Source organism: Symphodus melops (genome assembly GCF_947650265.1).
Source record: "Symphodus melops genome assembly, chromosome: 8".
Lineage (NCBI taxonomy): Eukaryota > Metazoa > Chordata > Actinopteri > Labriformes > Labridae > Symphodus > Symphodus melops.
The window spans coordinates 19,615,052-19,641,268 of NC_136698.1; the positions used below are offsets into that span (position 1 = coordinate 19,615,052).

The 26,217-nt window shown below is 40.2% G+C and overlaps 1 protein-coding gene across 4 annotated transcripts in view; it reads right to left on the minus strand.

Moving 5' to 3' along the window:
• LOC306828688 (receptor-type tyrosine-protein phosphatase F-like) overlaps nucleotides 1-24,710 on the minus strand; it is a 78,550-nt gene extending 53,840 nt beyond the window's left edge. For all 4 annotated transcript variants that reach the window (XM_079351239.1, XM_079351237.1, XM_079351236.1 and 1 more), the window contains exons 1-3: nucleotides 24,391-24,710; nucleotides 4,084-4,255; nucleotides 341-486 (exon numbers count right to left, since the gene is read on the minus strand). In XM_079351239.1, coding sequence (XP_079207365.1) covers nucleotides 341-486; nucleotides 4,084-4,177 — 240 coding nt within the window. In that variant the 5' untranslated portion in view covers nucleotides 4,178-4,255; nucleotides 24,391-24,710. The remainder of the gene's footprint in view (nucleotides 1-340; nucleotides 487-4,083; nucleotides 4,256-24,390) is intronic.
• Between the last annotated feature and the right edge of the window lie 1,507 nt (nucleotides 24,711-26,217).

Genomic DNA, 26,217 nt, shown 5'->3' on the forward strand with positions numbered 1-26,217 from the left:
ATTGGATAACTTTCTACACTAAACTACGATCTACAATCTACACTCCCCTTATACAAGGGGCTGGTTTCACGGTTAAGACATAAGTGTAGGATGTGGACAAACTGGGAAAATTCTTGATTTTTATTTTAAACAAAATTATTGATTCAGAAAGTTTTCTAAATATTCAAATGACGCTTTTTCATTCTCTACAAAATAATAATCCCTGAATCAACTTCCCTGCTCTGTCTGTCCTTCTGTCTCAGACACAAAAAATGCAGATAGCTACTCAGCAGTATAAAGGGAGTTTCTAAGTATTCAACACATCTGGCAGTAAGAACTGAGGCCTTTTACTATAATGTACCTCAAAGCGCTGAGAGCTGACTTTCTTCCCCTTCTTCATCCAGGTGATTCGAGGTTTGGGATCACCTACAGCCTGGCACACAAATGATGCCACTCCACCCGATATCCCTGTCTGGTCATCAGGGGACTTAATGAAGCTTGGCATGCCTAAAGGGGAGTAAAAGGTTGACAAAAGAGGGATAGAGGAAAGGGCAGAGAAAAGGTAACAAGTATTAAAAGAAAGCATAATAATAATACATTTTAATGAAAGGTGTTTTTCCAAGCTCTCAAGGTCATCAGAAAACATGGATGTTATGACATTTTCTCATGTAACAAACTTTACAAATGATGCTGAAAAATTAGTTCATGCATTTGTTACCTCCAGGTTGGATTACTGTAATTCTATTTTAGCAGGGTGCTATGGTAAATCTCTAAAGACCCTTCAACTCGTCCAAAACGCTGCAGCTCGTGTTCTTACTAGAACTAGGAAAAGGGACCACATTACTCCTGTATTGGCTTCTCTCCATTGGCTCCCTATAAAATCTAGAATAGAATTTAAAATCCTTCTGCTCACCTACAAAGCTCTAAACGGTCAGGCACCATCGTATCTTAAAGAGTTAATTGTACCGTACTATCCGACAAGAACATTACGTTCCCAGAATGCAGGCCTGCTCGTGGTGCCTATAGTCTCTAAAAGTACTATGGGAGGTAGAGCCTTTAGTTATCAGGCACCACTCCTCTGGAACCGTCTACCAGTCGGGGTCCGGGAGGCAGACACACTAGGTACTTTTTAAGAATAGACTTAAAACTTTTCTTTTTGATAAATCTTATAGTTAGGGCTGGCTTAGGACCAGCTCATAGTTATGCTGCTATAGGCCTAGACTACCGGGGGAACTGGCACCAGGATCTCTTATCTCTCTCTCCCTCTCTCTCTCCCAGCTTTCTTATCTTATTACTGCTTGTCACTATCTTTATATTCTAACCTCTCCTTTTTCTGGGAGCTCCTGAGCTCTCTTAGGTTCCTTGGGACTGTTGGTGAGGATGGCCTGCCCAAACAACCCCCCCCCCCCCCCCCCGCCCCCCCCCCCCGCCCCGAGGATGGCCTGCCCAGACCCCCCCCAACCTATCCTATTCTATTCTTCTTTCTGCATCTTGTCCCATCTCCCCCATCCCATTTCAAGGCCAGCACAGTTTAGCAGATGGCTGTTCCGTCATGAGCCCGGGTCTGCTGAAGATTTCTGCCTGTTAAAAGGAAGTTTTTTCTTGCCACGCTATGACGGATTAAGCTGGGCTCTTGTAATATAGCCATAAGTAAGGTCCTTTACCTGCTTTTTGTAAACATAACAATGAGCATGGTCTTGTTACCTGCTCTTTTGTTAATGTTAACAGACAAACAGTAAGGTCCTTTACCTGCTTTTGTAAAGTGTCTCGAGATAACGCCTGTTATGAATTGACGCTATATAAATAAAGATTGATTGATTGATCTTACAAAGCAGAGATAAAAAGGAACCTCGATAAAATGATCCGATCGAATGGGGAATGATCAGACTGAATGCACCAGTGTAAAAAGATGTGGGGGGGCAGAGCGACTGAAGGTTCTGGACCCCGTGGTGCACATGCATGAGGGTGGTGTAGTGAGTTAAATGGAAGAAAAAGACCTGAGAATGCGGGTGGGTGTGTTGATGAAGGAGTTCAGAGAGGTACAGAGGAGCGAGTTTATAGAAAGCCTTAAAGGTGAGGGGAAGGATTTTGAAGTCAATGTGATATTTAACCTGGAGGGAATGTGGCTGAAGGAGTCACGTGATTAACAGAGGGGATTCCAGAGATGATGCGTGCAGCAGAGCTCTAGACTAGTTGACATATGTAGATTGACTTGGGGTACAGAGAGCTCCCAGGTGAACTTAAAGGAAATGTATCATCATCTAACTCTGTCAATAATGATGTATTTTTAGAAGCCAATTCGTGCCTGGAGCCACATCTATTCAAACAAACAAGCCATTAAAAAAGCAGCAAATAACCCAACTCATAATAGTAATAATAGTAGCAGGGAGCTGGCATGTGAGCTTATAACTTATATAAACACAAAGGCAAAATTCAACTGAATGTATTTGGTGGAAACAATCGTAATAGAAATGTTCCAAGAAAGAAGTCTGTCATACAGGCTGTAGAAAATATTTATGAATTCAAGAGCAGTTCTAATAACTCTGGATAACAATAAAGGGCAATAAAGCAAACATAGTCCCAAATTGAGGCATAAAGGCAAAAATAAATACATTCAAACCACTGCAGTAAGAAGAACATAGACATATATTTGTTTCGATAATAAGATAATATCCTTTGTCTATTATTCAGTTTGATTCAACAATTCACTTTGTAGACGCTATAATCCAAAGCAACATACATACAACACGAGCAAGGAAAAAGAAACAATGTCTGTGAGAGAAGAAGCTGTGGTTATCTAATTAATAATTAACTTTATTTAGTTATGAATATGAATCAATAATTTCTTATTAAACTGAGATTAATAAACCACTCTGATAATAGAGAACAACCAAATATTACAATATCAGTCTCACAATTAATAATTTAATACTAATCTTATTAATAATTAACAATCTGTATTTAATTGAAGGCGTGAAATCAGAACACAAAGTCCTTGCATCTAACCAAACAAAGCATAAACAAAGTGCAGCTAGTGTGTGTGTGAAGTATTTTCAGGTATCTAGAATAGTCTCCTGTGATGAGGAAAATCTCTTTTTCATGTTCACATAGATCTATGGCTATTTTGTTCCTTAGTGGGTGTCTGATGTGTGTTCAGGCAACCCTTGTTAATGTACCAGGTCAATTCTTGTTCCTCGTCAGTGGCCCTCTCTGCTCGGATGCTGTCAATTTTTGACGGCGATATTGGGACATTGCTCATCACTGTGGCAACATTACGCTGAACATCTGTGCGGCTGTCTCTGTCATAGCCCGTTTTCTGCTGGCGGCTACTGGACAGCATGTCTGCTACAACCTGAGTTTTTCTGGGTGCATACTCAGCCTCCAGGTTGAACCTCATCAATTGCATGAGAAGAGACAGAAACTTTTATCTCAGTGAGGAGGTATGGTTGAACCACGTTTTCAGAAGCTGTGATTGGTTGGTCCAAAAAAATGGAGGAAAAAAGTCAATCATAGAATCCAGTCAGACATTGTGTAATCATAAACACTATGAAATTAACATCTCATAAATTGTAAACTGAATTTAAAATTCTACATCCCACAAAATGTCTGAAATCACTGCTTAATTGTGCAGCAGCCTCTTCACAAGCTAATAGTTATTAAGGAATGCAAAGAGTGTTAATTAGTGATTGGATGCAACTGTGGAGGTAACCACAGAAAAAAGTCGTAGATGGATCGAAATGTCTGAACAAATCACTTTCATCTGTTTAGCCCATTATGAGGCATTAATATTCTTCATGTAGCGTCTGAAGAACATTTCTCCATTTTCTCCTCAGCTTGAGAAACTCTTCAGCCCTAACAAGCCTGTTAGAAGTCCTCTTGTTCTCTATAAAGATTTATACCTTAGAAGCTCTCTTAAGAGCTAAGACACGGTGTGAATAACGTTCATCTTTACAAGTATCTAGCCTGAACTTTAGGAGCAACTCTTAGTGCTCAGGAGGCTTCGTGAATACGGTCCCAGTCTTGTATTTCAGACTGCAGAATCCACCGGTCTTTAAAACGATTAAACATGGGCAGAGTTCTGACTGTTTGCACAATAGGACTTACTTTCGGTGTGAGATGGTATCACCAGTTTGGCAAGGAGCAAGAGATAAAGAGCACCACTGTTGAGAGGAGGCAGCCATCTGAATCCTAGGTCCATGGTCAAACCACTGGTACACTTTGCTCTGGTTCCAACACTTCAGCTGATTGGCAACAGCTTTCTACAATTGAGTGACACCTGCAGAGACATAAGACAATATGAAACAATGTTTTTATATACATCTCTAAAAGAGTGGCTGGGTTTTTGGTTTCCAAATACACCATGTAGTTACAGAAACAAAACAAGTTGCATATGCAACTCCAAGAGATAAAGGTGCAAAAACTAGGTATAAACATAAAGGAACACTTAAGGAGCAAATGCAAACCAACCCTGTCTTCATCAACACAAACGAAAGCACAGACCAGGCTTAACTAAATTTTCCTCCTAAAAAGGCACTAAGAGCAACATAAATCATATTTAGCTTCCATGCAGATGCATACAACCAACATAACAGCCTCTACCATCATTGTGTGAATGGGTGAAAGTGACATGCAGTGTCAAAGGGGTTTTAGTGGTGAGAAGACTAGCAAAGCGCTTGCACGTTGGGTAGAACTGGTGGCCATGCGTGTTTATTTATACATATGGCTGTTCTGTGTTCTGTGGCTTTGTTCATTTGACAACACGTGACTCAAAGAACTTTTTTGTTTGTTATGCAGTGTTTGCTCTAAGCAAAATTAGGAAGGGTTTCATAATTACACCATCGATGAGGAAGGGAGAGAGGTGATGGAAAATTCAGTTTGTTTGTTTGTTAACAAGTTTGTTACCATCAATAACAATAAATTCAGTGGTTTATATCTAAAGGCAGAATGTGCAACTTTTTTTCCATGAATACAACAGAAATCCAGTAAATCCGATTTATATATAGTGAGTGACATCTGTGAGTCATGACTGTTTATAATGAATTGACGGACAAGTCCCACTCTCTGTGATGTTGTCAGAGCCGTGTTTACATCATGTTTACATGGATGGGATGGCCAGCTCACCACTTTGCATATAAAAGCTTTTTAAGTGAGGGATTATAGAAAAGAAGAACAAAAGAATACAATATGGTTGAAAATTTAAATGCAAAGTGAAGCTAAAACAAACTAAAGAGCGCTACTGTTATCCTGCTAACACAGCAGTTCAGCTCGAGACAAGGACAGTTGTGTCCGCTGCGAACACGAGTGGAGAAGAGTTGGGTCGCTCTAAGAGTCAATGTCTCTCAACCAGAAGGTCGAGGGATCTATAGCCAGCTCCTGCAGAAATATGTCTGATGTGTCCTTGAGCAAGACATATAACTCCGAATTACTCCAACTGCTTCATCAGTGGAAAATGAATGTGTCATGGTGACTTGTAATGGATGAAGTAGGTGACATACTACAGAATGTAAAAGTGCTTTAAGTGGTCAGAAGACTAGAAAAGCACTATGCAAGCTCAAGTCCATTTATTTATTGCTGAAGTATAGGCAGCCATTAGGTGGAACATGAGTAAGAATATTTTTTGTATCTTTGTAGGTGGTAAAGTCCTGGGTTTGTTGATGACAAAAAGAAGGAAGTTTAAATGTTGTAAAACCACTGAGAGTAAAATAAGTTCTGTAAATTGCAAGCTGGTGAAACATATTAAGTAAATATAAGCAACATAGGACATCCTGAGACCATCCATTCAGATAAGGAAAAAGTAGCAATGGCAAGCGTAGTTTGGACTCAGACAGAGAACCAAGGCCTGAAAAAACCTTATACCTTTTCTTCAAATGACATCTACCATATTATACTGTAATTCAAATTTATTACTTGGCGACCCTCTGGTTACCTACTGTATGTCCCTATGGACTGAGCTACTGTCGCCCCAATTCTGATTCTACTAATTTGGATTCAGAGAGTTGTACAAATAGAATCTGATCTAAAGGTAGAAACATTTACAGAGCATCACAAGGTGATGAAAAACGTAAACATAAAATGCTTTAGAAACCCTGACACAGTTGTTCAAACTGTCCAAAAATGAACATTTAGGAAAGGGTGGGTCCTCAATGCCCATTGGAGTCAATGTAGTGTTACAAACGGGGTTGTTTATCTTTTTTTGTCTTGGCATGATTTTCCCCTGATGCTGTGACATACAAGGTGTTGCATCTTAGCAATGCCCAGCAATATCCAGGGAGGCAGCAGATTGCCGGGGCTCAAGGCTCTGCCAGGCTCTGTGGGTTACATCCCCTCAGAGCCTGGTCCAGGCTGCCATCAAGCCAAGCAAACCAAGCCATTGAGCCAGAAGCAAAACCTCCTGCCTTTGGAGACGTCACGCTCCTACAGACACAGGGCCAGCACCCTGCCAGTTCTTGTCTTATTCAACTCACAGCAGACCATAAGGGCACATAATGTACTGGACATATGGGCATGATTCATATCCGCCAAGGCAATTGTCATTTGACAAAATAAGCAGTAAAATATCTCAGTAAAAGCAAGTAGGGGTAAGAAGATGGTAACTAAGTAAAATTAGCTCTGCAATTCAAAAGCTGGGAGAGAAGTTTTTGGCATTAGTAGCCGATGATAAAAAGTGTCTCCTTTTTTTAAATAATCAGAAAAAGCTCAGGGGCATTTTGCAAATTTAATGCCTATAACCTACGATTATTTTTATTTAACTAGTACAGAAAATTATTGAAATTAAAAATCTCTTTTTCAAGAGTGTCCTGGCCGAGACAGACATTTAATAAACCACTAAAGACAGACAGTCAATACATCACTCACCAGTTAGAAGCAGTTCACTCAAATGTTACTAAAGGGAAAATCTGGAGAAAAATACTATGGGAGACATACAAGTCTGTAATTGGGTATGAGTCTGGTTGCTTGATTAAGGATGCTCAAGATTCTCTTCATTATAAATGTGTCCTGTTGTGCCTCTAGAGTTTGAGTCCTCCTAATTAAGAGAGGTGAAGGATTAGATGAAGTATAAAGCTCCCTTACAAATCCCTTAAAGCAATTAAGCTCCAGTGTCTTTGGTAATGTCCAAAGTTTCTTTTTTTAAAGACTATACTTTGGCCCCCCCCCCCCCCCCCCCCGCTTAATATAAGTCTAGGAGAGACATGTGCTGGCTGATTCATTTAGAACTCAGCAATAGTAGAAAAGGCAAAACCAGGGTGCTCCCAAAAGTCATATTATATGATGCAATTTTAAATGGAGGCAAAGCATTACAGTATGAGATCCAACAGGCTAGTCTCTGCAGTACTCTCTGGAGCTTATTAAATTTCAATTTAATGTTTCCTTTCTGTTTTAAAGCAAACTCTTTCCATCCAGCTCGCCAAATCAAAGAGATTCAGGAAATCTGAGCTGAACAGCTGAGAAAACAAAAAAAATGTTACCCCTTCATTAGGAATGCTAAATTACAAAAGTTTTAGCATTCAGCAGTCTAACTAAGCTCAATGGATCAGGGACCTACTGATTTGAAGAAAATTATCATTTAACAAGCTCCTCCTACCTTATCAGAGCATCAGATAAAGGGCCTCAAGAGTCTCATTGTTTGCAACAAATGGTCACATTTAAGACATTAAATGTCATCATCTGTTTGACCCAGCGTGGGCCTGACTTGCACATACACATACAAAGTGAAAAAAGCCAGGTAGCATGATATAACATGCATCAGTTGGGGTGGCTATAGATCAGTAGTAGAGTCAGTCATCTCTAAACTGGAAAAAAAGGGTTCGATCCCCAGCTCCTGTAGTAACATATTTGATGTGTCCTCAGGCAAAAACCCAAGTTGCTCCTGCTGCTTCATCAGCGGTGTATGAATGGGATTAGTTAATACTGATGGACTCTTTAGTGTATATAACATAAGTGTGTGAATGTTTAGGTGTGACCTTTGGGTGTTAAAGCACTTTGAGTGGTAATAATCTCAAGTAATTTTTTTATGTAATCCAATGTACCACACTTTTATTTGAAGTCACATTTTTATACACATACAAAACTTGCTACAAAATGACACTCATTGTTTCCTATTACTGTCATCTAGCAGCTCATTGGCCAAGCAGACACCACAAACACCCCATCTTATGAATATTTACAGAATACCTATGTCTGAACAATTAGGATAATTTAATGGACCATTTCTTATCAGTATAATTGTATTTAATCGTGTGCAGTCCTGCATTTGAGAATTAAGCTGAAGTAAATGAGAAAAACTGTAAGAAGGTAAAAACAATTTAAAAATAATGTCTAATTTCCTTGATTCTCTTTTTCTCTAATTTGAATGGTTATATGTTTAATGATAGCGTATGTGCATCAAATGTGAGGTACACATCTCCAATTAGATTAAGCAAACATTTGGATTTAATAGGGTGTTCACAGTGCATTAAAAAACATCAACATGGAGGTTGATTATCCAAAAATCTGTTCCCCATAGCAAACCACCATATCTTCACATCCTAGCACATCACAGTAAGCTGGTTTATATATCTCGTTTAATTCAGGCCTATATTCAAAATGTGCAGTGTTCACACCAGTGCACCCTAGGATGGGGCCAGTGACTACAAATGATGGCCTATGCCTGAAGCCAGCCCTGAGTCAGGATTTTGCTGGACTATTGCTGCACCATTGCTGCTCTAACTGGCGGCTGCTGAGAGGACATCTGTGCAAGATATGTTACACTGTAATCAGATTCATTATACTTACGCTGCTTGGGCCATACAGAAAACAATTTGTTCTTGCATTGTGGTGAAGCTGACCACAGCCTTGACCTATGATGAGTGCTTTGCTAATTGAATTCTGGTTTGTCCAACAAGTTTGATAAAGTGTAAAAACGTGAACTTTCAGTACATCCTTTTCTATGACCTTTTCTATTCTGAGTTTTCAAATGTTATTGACACACATGCTCCTTGGAAAAGGTCAAGGTTAAAAGGTAATCACCGCCCTTGGATCAGCCCTGAAGTGATAAGCTTATTTCGTGAGAGATATAGCTTGGTCAAGATTTCGTCTGACAAGAGATGGTGCTGACTGGGAAGTTTACAGGAAACTAAGGAATTTGTGCAAGACAATGACTCAAAATTTATAGAATTATACTATTATACTAATATACTATTTTATAGAATCTCTTACCTCCAATGTTAAGAATTCCGAGCAATTTTGGATTACATTCAAAGGACAACGACTCACTGAGCCACAGCCGCCCTATCTGGACACAGGCTCTGCAGGCAACAACTCACCCTATTTAAATTCTTTTAATTTTGGAAAAAAAGTACCAACCGAGGTTCAAAATGTATCAATAGATTAAAAGAGAATAGAGGTGCTGGTCTGGTTGGAAAGAAAAGTTCATTAAGGTAGCTTCTCATATTCTTATGTTCCCGCTTGCTGATCTTTTCAATCTTTCCTTAAGGCTGGTTCACACGGCAGGATTTTAAAATTGTCGGCCGATTTTCCCAAACTTTAGAGACCACACACATGGCGATAAATAATCGGAGGTTTTATAGTTTTGGTCGTACAGTGTGTGATGTGCGGCCACACGGCAACATCAACAGACCACACACGAACCGATTTCACTCGCGAACATTCCCCGATCAGACGTGAAATCCTCTCGAGATCAAACGTGATTCCAGAGTCAACAAACGGACGAAGAGGATGTAATAGGGATCGTTTGTGCTGGGTTTATCTGAAAAACACGTTTTAAAAAGAGGCGTCGGTCAAAGGAGTGGAGACTACGGGAGCATGAGCTGTACTTGCTACATGTTGATATGGAGGTGAGTAGTTGTTGTTTTTCTGATTGGCTATGCGTCACATTCAACAGGCTCGTGCTCGTTTTCCCCTCGGGGGACACCACAGATGATGAGAAATCGGGTCAAAACAATCCAACATGTTGAATATCCCCGATTTGAGATCGGAGCGGTCCCGACATTCTTCCGACCAGACGAGAGTAGTCTTAACACACCACACACGGCAGGATGATCTTATAAGATTATCTTATGATGATCGGGGCGTCTTTAAGATTATCGGAAGGGGAGAATCGGAGCCAAAATCGGCGTAATTATCCTGCCTTGTGAACCAGGCTTTAACCAACTGTGAGTTACCTGCTGTATGGACATGTGCTAGGATCATTCCACTTCAGTTGGGGGTCCTCTTGATTTTATTAACTGTCCATCCGTTTTATTGCCAAAGTCTTTGAAAAATAATGTATAGCCAAATCTCAAACTTTTCAGTGCAAATAATACCTTATGAAGTTTTCAATTTGGCTTTAGACAGAACCATTCCAACTTTGCTTAAAATTAACATTGACATGTTCTGGCCTGCTGATAATTGTAAACTCTCTGCAGCAATTGTTATTGATTTAAAAAGGCTTTTGATTTTGTTGACCATTACTTGCTGTTGGACAAACTTCATACAACTGGTGTTTCTGATAACTTAGTACTAAGGTTTAAATCAGACCTTTACAATAGAAACCAGTGTGTATACTTCCAGGGAAAAAGTCTGATATGTTGATACAACAGCAAGGCGTTCTCGAGGGATCCATGTTGGGTCCACTTCTTTTTCTGTCTTTGTTAATGGTTTGCCATGAACACAAATGTCTTGCTCAACTGTATGCTGAGGATACTTTCATATATACATCCAGTACTGATATACCAAAAATATAAAGCTCACTCCAGTCTGACTTAGATAGTTTATAAAATTGGCTTTTATCTTATAAATTACTTCTCAATAAATCTAAGTCATATATAATGCTATTCGGCTCACATAGGAAACTTGGATCTATTGCTCAGCCCATGGTTATCACTTGCGATGATGGCACACATCTGAATTAAGTTGATCATTTTATTATCTTGGTGTTTGGCTTAAACCAGAACTGTCTTTTAAATCACATATTGATCATGTCTTACGCAAAGTCAATTTTGCTAATAGTGTCCTGTATCAATCTTGCTTTATTTTCAATGTTCGCAAAAGGCTATAGCCACTCAACTAATACTGCCAATTTTTGATTATGCTGACGTTATCTACCAAATCTCATCTAAATCTGATCTTGCTCAGCTCAACTCGGCCTAAAATAGACTATGCAGATTTATCCATGGTTGTTCTTTGTCTACTTATCATTGTTCATTGTTTATGCACTAAATTGGCCATCAATCACTCTAAGAAGACAACAGCACTGGAACAAATTTCTCTAAACTGGACTGACCGACTGGAATAACTTACCTGTTCAGATGAGATCTATCATGTATTTTCATTAGTTTCAGAATGCTCTGTCCTCTTTCTCAGTGACAAAGTGTTCTTGTTATCACTAACACTGTCCTCCTCGTCATTTGTTTATTTTGGATCCTTTCATATTCTGTTCTCTGTTACTCTAGGCCATTTTGGTCACCACTTGGTTGTAATGTTTTTCATTCATTAATCTGTTTTGTTTTTAGTGAGTTGCAGTTTGTTTATGTATTGTTACCATTTTGTTTGGTTTTGTCTTGTTGTCTTGTCTTTTGAATTTATTGTGTTTATTGTTCATCATTTTTTGTCATGTTGTAAATTGTCTTATGTTAGGACCTCCTTGAAAATGAGATGATAAATCTCAAGGAGCTTATCCAATAAATACAAACACAAGTGTGGATGAAATCTGTTTGGAATTTTTTATCGCCCCAGAATGACGATTTCCTAAATCAAGTGCTAAACAAATGTATGTTATCCACTTAAGGTGGGGAAAAAATGACCTGCGTAAACATTGACATTCTTATCTTCTTAGATTTTAAATAAGTTCCAAAACTCTATATTGATTGTTTTTGCTGATCAGTCACTTACTGATAAGTGCTAAGGTTAGCTCTTTAACTAAGCAGAAGTTCAGCCTGTCTCAGATGACTGGAGTAGATCATGAAGCATGTACTACCATATTTTCCAGACTTTAACTTGCTCCGGACTCTAAGACAAATATAAAAACAAACATAAATCACACTGGACTATCAGCCGCATATAGCGTTTAAACTGGCAAGGCAAGCAATTAAACTGTACAATACAGGACAACAGGCTTTATGTGACCGGTATGTTAACGTAACACATCAAGAGCTATTAGGCCAATTTATGCAATACAATTTCAAAAGGATCCTTAGACAGATCTTCTGTATTCACAATTAAAAAAAATCAGATTTTCTAAAGTATAATCACAAAAAATAATTAACTACAATAGTAACTTTAAGACACTCATTGCAGAGGTTGAAAAATGAATCTCCCTCAAAGCTGTGTCTTGGTGAAATATGAAAGATGTCGAGTGTTCTTTTTTTTTTAACATTTTGATTAGAGTCCTCTTTTCATCAATGACACTAAACACAGCACTCATCTCCTTTCCATTGTTAATCAATAAAGTCATTTGCAAAGCAACACAGCCTGATTTTCATAAACTCCCTAGAAGTTCAGGCAGCTTGGAAACGCCCACAACCATGAAACACAGGTACGTTTTTGTTCCTTGAAGAGAAGTCCCTGAACCTTTTAGTTCTGGGGGCCTTTGGTCGAAACAGGGCTTATAAGTTGCAGGACCAGCCAAACTATGAAAAAAAAGTATCGCCTGGAAAATATTATTTCAAAAATAGACTTTGAATCATGAATCCAAAATCATTTTGAAACAAAAATAGATTCCAACACTCAAAGATTCCCAGCCCTATTATCCACTCCTGACAACCGGCAACTGTTTTGGATACATCAGGCAAAACTATTGACCAACGAACAACAACATGCAAGCTCCACACAGAGATGTTCCTGTCAGATGGGGATTTTAACCAGGAACGGTCTTGCTGTGAGACAACAGTGCAACCATTGCACCATCGTGCAGCCCTTGAATAATTATTATTATCCAAAAGTAGGAAAATGTTAATAGTCCATGCCAGACTACATTTATGTAAATCAGTCTTTCTTGAGCGGAGATCTCTCACTCTCTAATAGCTGGTGGTCATGTTTGCTTGTCAGAAGCATTTGCTTTCCTGCAGAGTGTTTGCACAAACTACAGCAGGACATCTACTTTGTGATTGGACTTCAGCCCTGATTTGGAAAAATGCCAGGATCCACCCACATGGCCAAGCGCAATAAACTGTCAGGTTGTTGTAATGATATTCAATAAAAAAGAAAATTGCACACTTGCATCAACAACATGGGAGATGAGTAGGTGCCAAGCAAAGCATTAAATGATGTTACATTTATAAAGTTAACAAGACATGAGACTTATCCAGCCTCAGGTCGCCAATGACTAAGAGTCTGGGTACCCATCAGTCAGTCAGAGCTAACACAGATTGTTGTTGTTTGTGAAGAGGGGAACATTTACTATGCATTAAATGTTCAGTTGATAAGTTGTTCTTTTTTTGTATTAATAAATAGCAAAGAGTAAAGTCTTTTACCTGCTTTTTGTAAAGCGTCTTGAGATCCAAAGTTGGCTCTATGTATAAACAACCTCCCCCCCCCCCACCCCCACCCACTTGAGGCACAGATCTTTACAAAAAACAACAACTTTAATTTTATATTTTCATAGGTGCAAATTACATGTTGCATTGATGTTGCTTTCTTTATCAGTAAAACATTAAAATTATAAAGAAACAATGGTGTGATTGTGTTTGATTGATGGGAATCTACACTGCAACAGCCTATCACGGCCTGACTAAAAAGACAGTTAAGCTGCGTACGTGATGTAGCCTACGTCACTGTAGCCGCGGATTTTTGAAAGCTGGATGAGTTTTAATTTCGCCATGGGTATCTGTATAAATCCAGGCTATGTTCTCACATAGTTCTCACAGCGCACACATTTGAATTAACTTTAGGAACTTCTACAACAATGTGTGAAAACTCATTTTCCACTTTCCAAAGCGTCTCCTCAGAGCATCGGCGCAGTATGCTGCTGGTGCAGAAGGCCCAGCTGATTCAGCTTGCTTTTAAAAAGAACCTTAAACAAGTTTAAGTCTGGATGGAAGGATACTTTGATGAGGCGGTTCTCCAATGCCGCATCCAGCTGTACTGACAGGAAGGACTGGTGAGAGGACAGAGCTGTGCTGCTGCCACTCAAAGTACTGGTAGTTTCAAAGTCTGTGTGTGTGTGTGTGTGTGTGTGTGTGTGTGTGTGTGTGTGTGTGTGTGTCTCATGTCAATGCATATCCCTCTGTTGACTGCTTTAAAATGCAATGTTTGAGAGATGCTTCTGGTGTTACATCTAATATGTTGTATAGTCAAGTGTGTTATGGATATTCATCATAGCATTGCTTCAATATAGGCTTATGTGGTGTAGGCTATAGGCTAGCAGGTCATATTGCTGTTGGTTATGTTTAACGTGATGATTGCGTGCTGCACAAATACAATATAGGATTATTAAAATATGCGTACTGTAAGCTGATAATAATAAAAACAAAGGTCTGGCAACGGCCTGTATATAAAGTCCCCTTTTTTGTAAATACTCATGCACTGTAAGTAACTAACCATGTATTTTCCTTGGAGCTCCTAAACTCTCTAGTCACATAGATTGATCTGGATTTTTGGTGGGTAAGGCCTGCTATGGATCTCCCCCTGTTTGCCACTATCCCTCTTTCAGCGGAGAAAATTAGATTGGAGGTTCTTGGCAAGTGAAAGAGCAATAGTTCTTAGGCTTGTAGAAAAGAAAATGGCTCCAAAGTGCTGTTTCAAGGCTTCATCCAGCGTCACCAACAGAGGGAGGAGGAGAGGCACCCTGCACAGCCACCTGTGACGAGCAGGAACATCTTTCTGAAGCTTGCCTTGCCTATGGCACAGAGATTAGAATGGAGGCTGCTGGTCTGTTGCGGGAGATGACCGAGCCCAGTTTCTCATTCATTGCACAGTTAACACACAGTTTTTGCTCTGCTCGACTCACCAAATAAGGTCCTACAGAGAGATACTGGTGTACTGGTGACAGCTCTGAGTATTAAAGCCAGTGCAACAGCCTGTGTGTGCAAACTCCACTGCGACAAGGATTTCAATAAAGTGTGGCTGTCAGCGCATCACCCTCAATGCTTTAACAGAGACGCAAAGCATACACAAATATGGATGCATATGTTATTTTTGGAGAAACAGGTCACAGAGGAGAAGATGGTGACCAAAATACAGAACTTCAGAGACTGTATTTCAGCACTATCGGTGTTGTGCTTAGCTAAATGGATGGCAGATTCAGTAAACATGACTCACAGCTGGCTAGTGCGCTTGCTGCAGTGAATCCCAAAACATTGGACACAATCCTGACACATTTCTTGATGTAAAGGCATCCATTTGTGCAGTTGTTACAGAGTTGCTCAGTTCACAGAAACATATACAGCACATTGTGTCAAAGTACCACAAACATCAAAGCGCAATATACACTGGACACGCAAGGTGCCGACTTCCAGCCTGTACCCATCCTTTTAATGTTTTTGCAACATGATATCAACATGATCGTTTGTTATCATGTGATTGACATTCTCTTGTGTTAGCATGTTCTTCTCCAAAAGAGACTATTCAATCCCAACAAACGTTGGGAACACATTTTGCAATATCTGACAAGTACTGTAAATTGTCTTCAGTTCAGTTCAGTTTTTGAAGTTGGGACAAATCGGCCAGATTGCGTGTTATTGGTTGTTCACTGTACAGGGAGAACTAATCCTAGTCACAGCCTGATCTGCTGACCCCGAACAATCAGATGAATATTTGGCATATCTACATTTTTTGTTTGTATGACTGCACACACTTGCACAGCGAAAGCAGAGCAACCAACCGAATAACCAAATTCAGGGCTTTTTATTCCTGATTGCAGAGAGAATCACTCCCATGATGCCCTGCCAGCCTCAACGTCATCTTTTTTTATTGTTTTGATTGAGGGCCCCCAAGTGGCGTATTTTACATACTGTGTGTTTAAATTACTTGAATTTTAGGCTAATTTTTGTCAAAAATATATTTTTGTGGAGAATATTTGTTGTTTATTTACTTTATCTTGCTTTTATAAAATGTAAGTAACTTATAAATGATGTAAGTAACAATGAGAGTAAGTGGTTTCTCATATAAACCTGGGGATTTCTATGATATTTTTTTCCTTGCTCAACTGCATCACAGTAACTGCCTTGAACAGATGATGGGGGATTATTTTACATTCAGTCAGCATCTAGGGGCATGTCCAGGTCACAGTCCTAACAGTGGAATCTATTCATCCATAACATCCAACCAATTGGAGCCGAGCGGAGGGAGCCTCACAGGAGATACAGACAGGGCAGTGGAGGATCTGTCAGCTATCACTCATGTTGGAAACCCAACACATCTTTTCTTTTAATCATGTCACAATAATTATGGCATATTTCATTAGTAGGGATGAATTCTAGTCATCAGCCATCAACCATCTGCGATGAGGCATATTAATTGAGGCACAGCAGTAAAAAAAATAGCATGCTTTGCAGGGGAGAAGGGGGGAGTGATAATGGACACGTCTGACAGAGAGAAAAAGGGAGGCTCAAGGAGCAACTTACATACACCATGTGCACAAGTGTAAAGACGAGGAATCAAGCCATTGCGAGACATGCAACTAAAAGCAAGATTAAAAAAATAAAGGTTGACTTAAAAAATGCAAGAACATCTCTATTACAACTAGAAAAACATTATTTGTATTTTATTTTGCAAATGTATGAAAAATACATACATCCAATTAATTGTGTGAGTGTGAGATGCACATTTAGCATCACATAAAGCAAGGGCATGCACAGATTTTTTGACTGGAGTGGTCCAACTGCAGCACATACTTGGCCTGAAGAGTGAGTTTCTGTGTTCAAACACAGAAATACAGTGCCTTGCAAAAGTATTCATCGCCTTTGGCATTTTTGTTGACTTTTGTTTTGTTGACTCACAACCTGGAATTAAAGTGGATTGTTTGAGGGTTTGCATCATTTTATTGACAGAACATGCTTACGTCTTTGAAGATGTTTTTTTTTTAATTGGGAAGCAAACAACACGTGTCAAAATAATATAAAACTTCAATGTACATAAATATTCACCCCCCTGAAGTCAGTACTTTGTGGAGCGCCCTTTTGCTGCAATGACAGATGCAAGTCGCTTTGGATAAGTTTCTATTGCTCAAGAATTTCCCTGTATTTAGCAGCATCCATCTTTTCCTCTATTCTGACCAGTCTCCCAGTTCCTGTTGCTGAAAACCCCCATAGCATGATGCTGCCACCACCATGTTTCACTGTGGGGATTGTGTTCTTGGGGTGATAAATTGTGTTGGGTTTTCGCCAGAAGAAGCGTTTTCCTTGGTGGCCAAAAAGTTTCATTTTAGTTTCAACGGATCGGAGCACCTTCTTTCATACATGTGGGGAGTCTCCCACATGCCTTTTGGCAAACTCACTATTTTTATCTTTAAGTAATGGCTTTTTTCTGGCCACTCTTCCATAAAACCCAACTCTGTGGAGTGTACCTCTTATTGTGGTGTTATGGACTGATACTCCAGTATCTGCCGTGGAGCTCTGCAGCTCCTTTAGCGTCTCTTTGTTGCCTCTCTCATTAATGCTCTCCTTGCTCGGTCCATGAGCTTTGGTGGCCGGCCCTCTCTTGGCAGATTTGTTGTGGTCCCATGTTATTTCCATTTGATGATGACAGATTTGATGGTGCTCTGGGGGATCATCAACAATGTGGATATTTTTTTGAAACCCCATCCTGACTTGAACTTTTCCATGCTGGTTATAAGTTCAATTTATACTGCAACACTCGCGACACATATATTGTGCGCACATATAAGTACTTGCTCTGCAACATTCTGTCGTAACATAAGGCTATTCAGCTCATGGGATAAAGATGTAAGCTCACAAGCCTATAAGTAAACATACCTCAGTATGAATACATATTCAACAAAATGATGTCACAGACGGTGCTTTTACATAAGCAGCAAGCAACAGACACACATTTAGCCTCAGATTCTCAGATCACAAACTGATGCTGCCAGTTAACACCTAATATTATATGAATGAGCATAGTGTAGCAATAACGAGTCAGAATTTGCAACTCAATAATCAAATGTATTAAATTTATAATAGGTTACAGAGGGAAATCATGCACTTGCCATAGACAAGTGCAAGAGGGGTGCTATAGCTATTCCTGGGGTAGCTTCAGCGCCCCCTTGCTCCTCCCTGCTACCGCCCTTGCTGCCAAGGTGCAATACTTTCCTCTTACCTGCCTTGTAAAACAGATGTGCAAAGTTTGTATTTACAATTCAAAGTACAAACAAAAGAAAATAGGCTGCATTGACTTGTAAAGACAACTACCATCATCCTTCTGGAAAAAAACAGGACAAACAGACAATCAAAGTTCAGGATTTTTAGGGTCGAACCAGCTGCCCCTCCGGACAAGCCCCTATGTCTGGCAAAATCTAGCCAGACCATTGTCAAGTGGTCTTTGTTTGCTTTGGCCCCCCAGATCATCTGACTGAGGACTTCAGTGTGTTCCAGACATCCAGAGAGAGATGCCGACTTCAACAAAACAACTAATGAGATTGAAGTTGCTTAGAATTATAGTTTTCTCTACTTGTGATGTAAAAAATAAAAGTATATATATATATTTTTTTTATATATATAAAAATATTCTCATTTGACTTTAACCACATCAAACATAATTGTCTTCTGGACTTGAACTAAGTTATCATGAAATTACTTGATTCATCGTTTTTCTCACTCATTAGATCTGCATTATTGAGACCGTATGACAATGTTGCACATGTCCAATGCAGAGAGCACACACACTGACAGCAGTGTGTGGCGATTCAAACGCCACAGCAGCCACAAACAAACAATGTCTTTTACTTTACTATTTGAAGATTTGCACAAGTCTTCTGACCATAATAATTCACCAAAAAATGTGTCCCCACAATTAAAATCCTGTAAAAGATTTAAACCAAACACATTAAATCCATAAAAATTCACGTATTGCTTCAAATTTACCTCCACTGTTGGGCTGACCTTTTGATGACTCTTAATGAAAGCATATAGCAGAGTGAGCCTTCGCTGAAAGGTTGTGCTTGTTCTGACAGCCAATTGAATGTGACTGTAAACTGACAAACAAACTCTGGTGTAGACCAAAGAATCAAACTTTGGACCGCTTGCAAGTGGACTGGGGTTAAGGTCACTGTAGTGTATGTGAAAACGAGAATGGAAACAAACAAGGGGTGTGAACCAAAAAGCATTGTACTGTGGGTTAAACTCGGCCAGATGTTAACAAATAAACAGCAAATGTCAAACAGGTTTGCTTAGTGTGGCTAACACTTGCCTTCAGTCTTTCTTGCAGGTTAACGTCCATATGGCTTTGCTAAGTGTGGTTACACAATGCTCCGGTTGATAAAATACTGACAAAGTGCGTTGGGCTGCAGTATGCCATTCTTTCACTGTCCTGCTGTTTACCTCAGGATCATAGTGCAGCATTAGGCCAAAAGGCAGTGTGCAAACTAAAGTGTCTCGGTGGCTATGGTACACAACATTTGACAAGCTTTTGACAAAGTGCAGTGTAAAAGTGAGCTGAATCAAATTAAATCACCCTCTTGAATTGCACCCAGTCCACCACACATCATGAGACAGTGACATCCACAGGATGCATTAAAATGGAAAATGGTTTATGCAGAGTGCCGTCACCACAACAAAAAACTACGAACTACAAAATTGGAAGACTTTTATAATTCTAAAGATTAACTGTTAGAACTGTTGATATTAATAGACATCACCCATCTGTTACTGCGCGGGACTCTAGAGGCTTAGCAGTGACAGTCACCATGCTGTAAATTCTGTGTCAGCCTAACTTTCAGACAACATAACGGCAAGCTGAGAGCTGGAGCTGAGCCTCTTGATAAACTGTTTCATCGTGCCTGCCTGTCAATCAGATCAGCCTGGCACCTAACTGGTGTAGGTCCGCAACATGTCAGAATCACATCGATACACACCTTTTAATTAAAACACACCTCCATTCATGACTTCACACCTTCATTATTTTGCTGTTTATTATTTACGGGTTTATTTGAATTGGTGTGTGTGACTTCTGGCTCTTTTGGAGCCAGCCTGAAGTCAAAGAACTGCAGCATTTGCACTGTTGCATTGGCCTAATTTTTCCACACCCAAGGTTATGCACAGTTAGATTCTAAACTTTGGGTATCAAAATTCAATTCAAAATTGAATCCATCCATCCATTTTCTGCCGCTTATCTGGGGCTGGGTTGCGGGGCAGCAGTCTAAGCAGAGACTTCCCTCGCCCCAGACACTTCCTCCAGCTCTTTCGGCTGGACCCTGACGCGTTCCCAAGCAAGCTGAGAGACATAGTCTCTCCAGCGGGTCCTGGGTCTACTCCGAGGCCTCTTCCAGAGGAGGGAACACCTCCCGAGGGAGACGTCCAGCAGGCATCCGGAATAGATGCCCAAACCACCTCAACTGACTCCTCTCAATGTGAAGGAGTATAGCGGCTCTACTCTGTGCTCCTCCTTTGTGACAGAGCTCCTCACCATATCTCTTAGGGTGCACCCAGCCACCCTACGGAGGAAGCCCATTTCAGCAGCTTGTATCCTGGATCTCGTTCTTTCGGTCATGACCCAAAGCTCATGACCATAGATGAGGGTAGGAACGAAGATCGACTGGTACATCAAGCCTCGCCTATCGGCTGAGCTCCTTCTTCACCACAACAGACCGATACAGCGACCACATGACTGCGGACGCTGCACCGATCCATCTGTCGATCTCACGCTCTATCCTCCCCCCACTCATGAACAAGACTCCCAGATACTTGAACTACTCCACCTGGGGTAGGGACTCCCCACCGACCCGGAAAGCAAGCCACTTTTTTCCGGTCAAGAGCCATGGCCTCAGATTTAGAGGTGCTGATCCTCATCCCAGCCGCCTCACACTCAGCAGCGAATTGCCCCAGTGCACGCTGGAGGTCCAGCTTCGATGGAGCAAATGGGCTGCACCTAGAAATTCTGTCTATAAAAGTTATGAACAGAACCGGTGATGAAGGGCAGCCCGGGAACATATCCGACTTTCTGCCGGCAATGCAAACCAGACTTCTGCTCCTCTCATACAGGGACCGGCTCGCCCTTAGCAAAGGGCCCGGACCCCATACTCTTGGAGAACCCCCCACAGGACGCCACGGGGGACATGGTCAACCGCCTTCTCCAGATCCACAAAGCACATGTGGACTGGTTGGGCGAACTCCCATGAACCCTCGAGCACCTGCTGAAGAGTGTAGAGCTGGTCCAGATCTGTTGTTCTGCATTATTCCTCTTGGATCTGAGGTTCGAATAATGGCCGGATACTCCTCTCCAGTACCCTGGAATAGACTTTCCCAGGGAGGCTGAGGAGTGTGATTCCCCGGTAGTTGGAACACACCCTCTGATCTCCCTTCTTGAAAAGAGGGACCAACACCAGTGCCAATCCAGAGGCACTGTCCCCGACCTCCACGCGAGACGTTACAGAGATGTGTCAACCATGACAGCCCCTGCACATCCAGAGACTTAAGATACTCAGGGCGAATCTCATCCGCTCCCGGTGCCTTTCCACTGAGGAGCTTGCCAACCACCTTGGTGACTTCAGCTTGGGTGATGGACGAGTCTACCTCTGAGAACTCAACCTCTGCTTCCTCATTGGAAGACGTGACAGTGGGATTGAGGAGATCCTCGAAATATTCCTTCCACCGCTCGACTCCATCCCCCAGTTGAGGTCAGCACTCTGACCTCAACTGTTAAACTGTAAGCACTGCTTCCCCCTCTTGAGGCGATGGACTGTTTTCCAGAATGTCCTTAAGGCTGTCCGAAAGTCCTCCTCCATGGCCTCCCACACCTACTCCCAGGCCTGAGTTTTTGCCTCCACAACAGCCCAGGCTGCGGAACACCTGGCCTGCCAGTACCCGTCAGCCTCAGGAGTTTTATGAGCTGGCAACGGCCGATATGACTCCTTCTTCAGCTTGACGGCCTCCCTTACTTCCGGTGTCCACCACTGGGTTTGAGGATTGCCGCCACAACAGGCACCAGAGACCCTGCAACCACAGCTCAGAGCAGCTGCTTTGACAATGGAGGTGGAGAACATGGTCCATTCGGACTCAATGTCTCCAACCTCTGTGAGACGGTGGGAGTTGAAGACCTCGCTGACAGAGGGTTGCTAACTTGTTTGGAGAGCTCAATGGTCTTCATGTTTTTTTTTTGGTTCTGCCTCTTGCTTCGTGGTGTTGTTGCCTCTGGGTCTTCTCAGAAGAGGTTTATATACTGACAGATCATGTGACACTGAGATTGCACACAGGTGGACGTAATTTCACTAATTATGTGACTTCTGAAGGTAATTGATAACACCAGAACTTTTTAGGGGCTTAATACTTATGCACTAACTAATTTTTTGTTTTTTAGTGAAGAAAATAAACAATATACATATTTTTCTCATTTCATTTCACAAACTTATACTGTTTGGTGAAGATCAATCAAATACAATTCACATGAAAAATATTTAATTTAAAGGTTGTAATGTAACAAAATATGTAAAAAGCCAAGGGGGTGAATACTTATGCAAGGCACTGTAAATACCAATCATTTAAATACCAATCATTTAACCTTTCTTACCTCATCTGCTTTATAACACGAGATAATGGAAACATTAGACTAATATTTTAATCACATACACAAAAAGACTTTTTTTCAAAGTCACAATTTAAAGTATGATTCATTTTGAAACTGCATGCAAATTCCTGCACAGTTTAACATGCAAAGTTAGTGCACTGCCAGGCTGTGGTGGCGCAAAATATATTTGATTGCTGGTGCTATGGGGTTGCTCAACTCAGAGCAGCTGCTTTGACAATGGAGGTGGAGAACATGGTCCACTCGGACTGAATGTCTCCAACCTCCCCCGGGATTCGAAGCTTGTCCGTAGGTGGGAGTTGAAGACCTCGATAACAGAGGGTTCTGCCAGACGTTCCAAGCAGACCCTCACTACACGTTTGGGCCTAGCGAGTCTGACCGGCTTCAAAATTTAATTCAATTCAAAATAAAGCTACATCTATACTGGCTGATATTGGAACCATAACATGGAACAATCAGGCTCTGTCAGAGGAGGAAAACTGTTAAGTAAAAGTTTAAGGATTAAAAATATTAATAAATTATTTGGCTCAAGACTTATGAATGAACATGAATGATTACTTTTATTATTATTATTATTATTATTATTATTATTATTATTATATTATTGGTTTGAAAAAATGTTGTTCACTGTGAACATTATTGGTGGGCCAGCAAATACAAGAAAGTGCTACATCCTCCAGGAGCATAAACAGGATTGATTGTTCATCTTTGATTTAGAAAACTGCCAAAAGAATAAATTGTAAGTGCTAAGTCATTCAATAAACTGGATTAATAATGAGTGTGAAAACACACAAGCTGCTGGGAAGCCACACACAAGAAATGAGGCTGAATCTGAGGGATGACAGAAACTTAAACTGTGTACCAAACAATTTAATCAAACTGTATCCTATGTTCCACATCCATCCATCCATCTAACAGTATCATTAACCTGATGCCCTAACTTTTTTAAAATAAGCAATACTGATACAAAGCTGTATAACACTGAGCCTTATAGCCTTATCTGCTGTTCAACACAGCACATTTTGCTTATTCTATTATTTCTATTTTGATTTTATATAAGGCTATATTTGCGTTGAAGAGAAACTGTAAGGTCTGAATTATCCACAGGGATTGTAATACAGTATTTATGATGCTTTAAGGAGAAAGCGCATTATGTTCCCTTGTAGGCTGTGATAATCGAAATAAATATGTAAAAATTAATGTTACATGATGTCCCTTACTATGTTGCGCATGCCGTATGCTGATTTGTCAACTCTTAACAAAATCAATACACGATTGTGCTCATCTGAATGTCGCGGACTTTAAAGCAGTGCTTTGCCTTGCGCAGGTGTCTTTATTTCTTATTCAGGGACAGGCTATAATCAATTGTTTATCCGGGACCAAAGCATGTTCTGACTGATGACACAGTCATTCAGTGGATAGTGATCGGTTAAATAAGAATAGCCTACTTTCTATATAACTCTGATCTAAGATCCTATTATGCTGAACCTGATTTGTTTATTTTTGCACAGTCCACGTTCAGGCTTTACATGGTAACATGCTGAATATAAACAGTGGGAATTTAGTTCTCCTTGAGACTTTTGTTAAAAGTGTTTCTTTTGTCATCCGTGAGTGTAGGTGCAACTTTAGCAGCTAAGTGCTGAAGGACTTGTAAATAAATACAATCCTTGTTGATTCCTCTTTTTACAGGAGATATTAGGCTATTAAATCTTCTTCACACATTCTCCTACAACAGATGGGTTAAAACATTTGCTCACTCACCATTTCGCAGGGATATCCGCTTTGTTTTTTTTAGTTTTTGTATTTTGGGAAATATGCTGAAGCGGAGAAGGGCAGGGTGGTCTCCAGACACAGTTTAAAACAGAGTCTTTAAATCCTCCAGTCGGCACCACTTGGTCCTTCTCCGAGGTGAGTGGGGAAAAGGTCCGTAAAGCACAGTGATCAGTGTGGAAAATTCTTCACTGATTTACTGAAGCAAAAGATTTTTTCCTCTCGATAAAACCGTGTAATCCGTCAGGTCCCTGTCCTCTGTCCGTGGTGGCTTTTCTTTAAATGCCCAGCATCATCAACACCTCTTCCACACACATCCTCGGAATGTGTCGGTCAAATTCGACTGTTTCCGGAAACACTGAAGTAATAGGCTGTCACGCCTACGCTTCTATTGCAAATTGCGGAGCAACTAATAGATCCTATTTTTTTTTTATCGAAAAAGAGCTACTTTACGTCTTTGACAAAATGCAAATACGATAAAAGAAACTTTAATGCAAATACGATAAATGAAACTTTGAAAGTGGCAGGCTGTTAGATGCCTTTGGTCGTTCAGTGATTTTTGAGATTAGAAACACAACCGGTTTTGTTTTTCAGTATTTTGATCATTTTTTAAATATTTAAATTACATGTTTATCCATCTAAACATGTTTTGGTTTGTCTTTTATGTAAGCTGTGTATTTTCTGGATCAGCGCTCAATTTTTATCGAAACCATCAGAAAAAAAAAAAAAACACTCACTCAACCCCTTATTATACACACAGGTCGTGAAATCAATAAAATGACATGTTTAAATCTAGAGAAGTCAATGTTTAAAAACTATAATTAAAATCATATAGATTAATTACATTTGTCTTTAACCTTCAGACTTACTTACTAAGCATAAAAAAATACACGTGAACATTAGAAACGTTACAACGATGTTTATTTTTTAACTTTAGTCTTTAACAAACATCCTTTATGGAATGAAACAGATTCCCCTTATAAAAGAAATAATTAGAGTACATAACAGGGTTGACAAGGCATTGATGGAGATGACTAATTATAAATGCAGGAATGATAAAATAATAAAAAATTCAAAATGTCTTCTGAACTCTCACAAAACGTTAATACAGTATAAATCAAGCTCTGTCCCTCAAACAGGCATACAGACGCTACAGATGCCTGTTGCTCAATGCTGATGTTTAAAGGATTCTGTGGTGGAGTCTCAATCTCAATCTTTCTGGCGTCCCTCTGCTCGTTGTCTTTTAGTTCTCTCGATTCGTTCTGTGCCTGTTTCCAAAACTTTCTCTTACGTCTCTTGCTCTCTCTCCCAAATCATTGATCTTTTTTCATTTTGCCCTTGTACACCCTGTTTCTCCACCTTTCCCTCCTTCAGATCAGGCTGCTATTAAGTGTTTCTCTCCTTCACTTTTGATACTCTCTGTGTCTTTTACTTTGCTCCCCCACTGACAACTGTTGTCTTGCCATTCTGGCCTGAAATGCTACTGTACCATTCTGCAATCACTTATTTATTATGGATAAGCATGCAACACTTTATTTCACTTTATATCAGTTGAGAGGCAACTTCAATGAAATTCAGTTAAACACATTCAAGTAAGCTACTGTACCTCACAACTAGTTTGAATTTGAAACATTAAATGACAATAGCAATAAAAATGCACTGAAGGTTCTACTTAGGTACAGCTTAAGAAACAACAGTTTTGTTTAAATGAGCTCTCTTTAGTTTCCTGGGCTACAGCGTCACACCATTTGGCATAAAACCTGATATGGACGAAATCAAAGTTGGACTTGGACTTTAATCCACTGGATCCTGACTGGA